Source organism: Sinocyclocheilus anshuiensis, unplaced genomic scaffold, assembly GCF_001515605.1.
Source record: "Sinocyclocheilus anshuiensis isolate Anshui unplaced genomic scaffold, SAMN03320099.WGS_v1.1 scaffold2477, whole genome shotgun sequence".
Taxonomy (NCBI): domain Eukaryota; kingdom Metazoa; phylum Chordata; class Actinopteri; order Cypriniformes; family Cyprinidae; genus Sinocyclocheilus; species Sinocyclocheilus anshuiensis.
In genome coordinates, this window is record NW_015554065.1 from 538,773 (window position 1) to 542,881 (window position 4,109).

Here is a 4,109-nt window from a genome sequence, read left to right on the forward strand (position 1 = left end):
TATATACGTTCTAATTTAAAAATGTTAATTTTTGCATTACAATAATGATTGTGATTTTTTTTTGTGATAACTTGGAGGAAATGTGGTTATATGTCATGTAAATAATTAATATAAATATAATACATTATAATAAAATTTATATTTTAATCAAAATTTTATTTCTAACAATAGGCTTCAATTTATTAAGCAAATAAAATTTCTTATATTTTAGGGATGAAAAATGAGCTGGACATATTCACTAAATTCACTGTATTTTCGGTCTGTTTTTAAGTGGAATTTACTGCACAGGACTTGATTCTAAGCGTTTCTCACTATTTATTTTTTATCTTCAAGGCAACAAGTGACTGAGATCATCTTTGTGTTAAAAGCCATCAGCACTCTCATGGATTCCTTGAAAAAGACTCAACCAGAGAACGGTGAGATGGGTTTGTCCTTCAACATTATTTGAAAGCAACCATGACAGACTTCTGCATTTACATGAAATATAAATGTCAAGACAGGTATTGTTGGAACTGTGAAATATTCTATTGCCTACCTAGACAGAATTTTTGACAGGTTCCACGTTTTGCATCCTTGTTTATTTCTCTCCTCTTCCTCTTCCTGTCCGGGGGTCAGTGGATGGGAACGTGTGGGTTCAGGTGATCGCGCTCTACCCGACGCTAGTGGAGTGCATCACCTGCTCGTCTCCTGAAGTAAGCTCCGCCCTCAAAGACGCCCTGGGGCCCTTTAAAGACTTCATGCAACCGCCTGTCTCCAAAGTGCAGAACGGCGAATCGTGACTGAACGTTTTTATTCCACCGCAAACATGAATGTGACTGTTTCATACGCCGCGCGTGAAGACGATTCACCCCCATCGTCATGGTAACTGTTGATTGACAGCTCCAATCGCATCATTCGAAGCTTCTTCTAATACGAGCTGACGGTAGACTCTGATTGGCCGACGACTTTAACGATGTATTAACTGCTACGTTCAATTTGCAGTGTTTGTTGTTTTTATGGGTTTTTGCCCCCCCCCCCCCGGAGTTAATGTACAGTGTTTGGTGATTAGTGTTAAAGATTTAATTAAGAATGACCTATTGGGATTGAAAATCATTTAATAAGAGAGAACTACAAATCATAATAAATACATGAAGGGTGGTCTTTTTTTGTGTGAAATTTTCTCAACAGCAATGGGTTTTATGCAAGATCGTACTGTAACATTCCATGTCATCGTTAGTCACATTCAGAAGGGTGTGTACAATAATAAATGGTACAGTTCTATGAACATCAAACGTATTCATGAATCATATTTCACTTCCAGTAGAGCAGGTCAGTAGTTCATGTACATTCAATTATGACTTTTTAACATTTCACTCTTTTGAATGAAAATGAAGCATTAAATAAGTGTTTTAACATACAGTCAGGCAGTAATTATCACAGGATAACTGCAACCTGACAAGATAATCATCATATTAATTGATAGACTACTTATATGTATGTATGCACACACACACACACTCTGCTGGTCAAAAGTTTGGGATGAGTAAGGTTTTTTATGTGTTTTAAAGAAGTCTCTTCTGCTCATCAAGGCTGCATTTTTTTGAAATTAGCATATTAGAATGATTTCTGAAGATCATGTGACACTGAAGACTGGAGTAATGATGCTGAAAATACAGCTTTGATCACAACAATAAATTACATTTTACAATATATTAAAATTGAAAACCATTATTTTATATAGTAATAATATTTTACAATATTACTGTTTTTTCTGTATTTCTGATCAATTAAATGCAGCTTTGTTGAGCAGAAGAAACTTCTCCAAAAGACATTACAAATCTTACCGCTCCCAAACTTTTGACCAGCAGTATGTATTATAGAAATGCATGATCCGTTATCCAAATAATTCACTTGGATTGGTTTTACAGCAGAATGCAGTTGCGTTCCCATTCTTTTAATTTCTACTGCTAAACCAGTGTTTTTATGTTTTTGGGATGCAGCCATTTCGCCTGGAACGCTGTATTGGCCAATCAGCATCCAGGACGAGAACTATCCGTTTTATGTAGTATTTGTATTGAATTGTGTTTTTATTATCAACATTAAGCTCGTATAAAACACCTAATTTGCTATCTAAGAATGCGAAGCCTCTCGTGGATTCTGTTCTTATTGTAGGTCTCTACGGTAAGTGAGTGGCGATCAAATCAACTCATTCAAAAAAGCTCAGTACGGCGCCATTGGCTGAATACCGCGGGAGGCGTGGCCTCACTCGGGGGTGTGTGTGTCGTGGGCGGTGTCCCTCTGGCACCCCATTGGCTGCGCTCCCAGCCAATGGCGGAGCAGCTGAAGGGAGTGTAGCCCGCTCACGAGTACTACGACCATTCAGCTCGGACTCTTCGTTCAGCGCAGATTCTTGGAATTGGGTTCCCACGGATGCGGATTCGCTGCGTTCCCACGGGCTCCGAAAGCGATTCCGCCGTGCACTGGCTGAGGTAGTAGTTTGTGCTGTTGGTTGGGATGTGACATTGCCCGTTATGGAGATGACTGCGCAAGCTACTCCCTTGCCAGTGCTGGTTACACTCGTCCCAAGCTGGAATTCGCTCTGAGGAATTAGCTCCCTCAATCTTCTGAGGAAATATGATGCTTTTATGTCATATTTATGTGTGGTATAGTTCTAGTTGTGCATGTTAAAATTGTTCTGAGAGTTGTAGAGCTGTGTAAATGTGTGTTCAATGGTAAGTCTCGTTTAAATTCAATAAATTTGTACACGTTGCTGTGTTAAGCGTCTGATTTGTGCTTTTATTCATGTGTTTTAATGATCTGTTCTTTCTTGCCGCTATACCGGACGCTGAATTGTAAATGCATGGGGATTGGCCATATGCCCCAGTTTTCTTCAGTAAAGTACTGTTGATGATTTTTGTCGAGCACAGCAGAAAAGCAGATATTACCCTCGGGAACACAACGGGTAGGGTTATTCATTTGAATAGACGCTTGGTTTTGCCCTTGGGATGGCTAACACATGTAGGTCATACTCTACTGTTGCTATGAAGAGAGCTGTGACGTGGCTTTCTCTGCCCACTACGGTAGAGTCATCGATCGTGACGTCACGTGGTGAGAAACGACGCCACCTGGGCTGGTTTGGACTCGACCAGCGCACGTGCGTGGAAAATTAATATTTCATGTACATAGGTTACATGATTACATTTAATCGTAGAAAAAGTGCAGCTAATGTGGGATATGGAATGACGTGGTCTGATGTCATAAAAGGGTTTAGCCTCATTTAACCCTGAAGACCTCCATTAAACCAGGCTGTCTATCACTTAGAAATATGAATATGTGGGGGTGTTGAACATGCATTTTCTTGATCTGAATCCATTCCATTTTCATCTCAGAAGGGACGTGCACATATCTTATAAAAATAACGTTAATGAGAAGATAAACAGACCAGTCTTAATGTTGGTATATTTCATTTTAACATCGTGTTTACTGTGCTGGTGTCGGCTGTATGTTGCAGGCGGTGGTCAGTTAACTGGGTTTTATAGCGGAAGTACATGATAACGTGCTGACGTTATTCACGCAGTACGTACGTGGGCTGGAAGCATAACTCCGAGACTCGTTCAGAGTATTTGTCTTCCGACCAGGTTCACGACCCAGAGATGAAACGCAGGATCTCAAGTGCGGTTTATAGATGTTCATGTTTGAACCCAGGTTCAACTCAGCTGCATAAGATTCAATCGGTAGCCTACATGGTCTATCAAACTCTATCACAGCTGTCGGCTGGTCCTGGCGGTTAATCCATCCATTTGTCAAATATTTGAACTTCAGCACACTCCAACAACATGAGACTAAAAGACTGAGTGCACTTACTTCTGCTCCCAGCACGGTTTCATTCACAGAGGATGTTATGAAGTGTAATATCTTATATATAATATAGTATATTCAATCCAACAATTACAATAATTCACTTACCTAACCTCGTTCCAAACCTGTATGAGTTTCTTTCTTCAACTAGACGTTTCTCGGTTCCAACAAATAAAATATGACAACCTAATCAAAATGGACGCCTTGTGTATTTGATGTGAATGCTGAAACTGATGCTAGTCCATTCGCGGTCTTAAACTTACATTTAAGTT

At 39.7% G+C, this 4,109-nt stretch overlaps 1 protein-coding gene across 1 annotated transcript in view; it reads left to right on the forward strand.

Annotated features, from left to right (window-relative positions):
* LOC107668646 (protein MON2 homolog) overlaps positions 1 to 1,271 on the forward strand; it is a 55,731-nt gene extending 54,460 nt beyond the window's left edge. The window contains exons 34-35 of the mRNA XM_016460591.1: positions 334 to 416; positions 616 to 1,271. Coding sequence (XP_016316077.1) covers positions 334 to 416; positions 616 to 779 — 247 coding nt within the window. The 3' untranslated portion in view covers positions 780 to 1,271. The remainder of the gene's footprint in view (positions 1 to 333; positions 417 to 615) is intronic.
* The last annotated feature ends 2,838 nt before the right edge of the window (positions 1,272 to 4,109 follow it).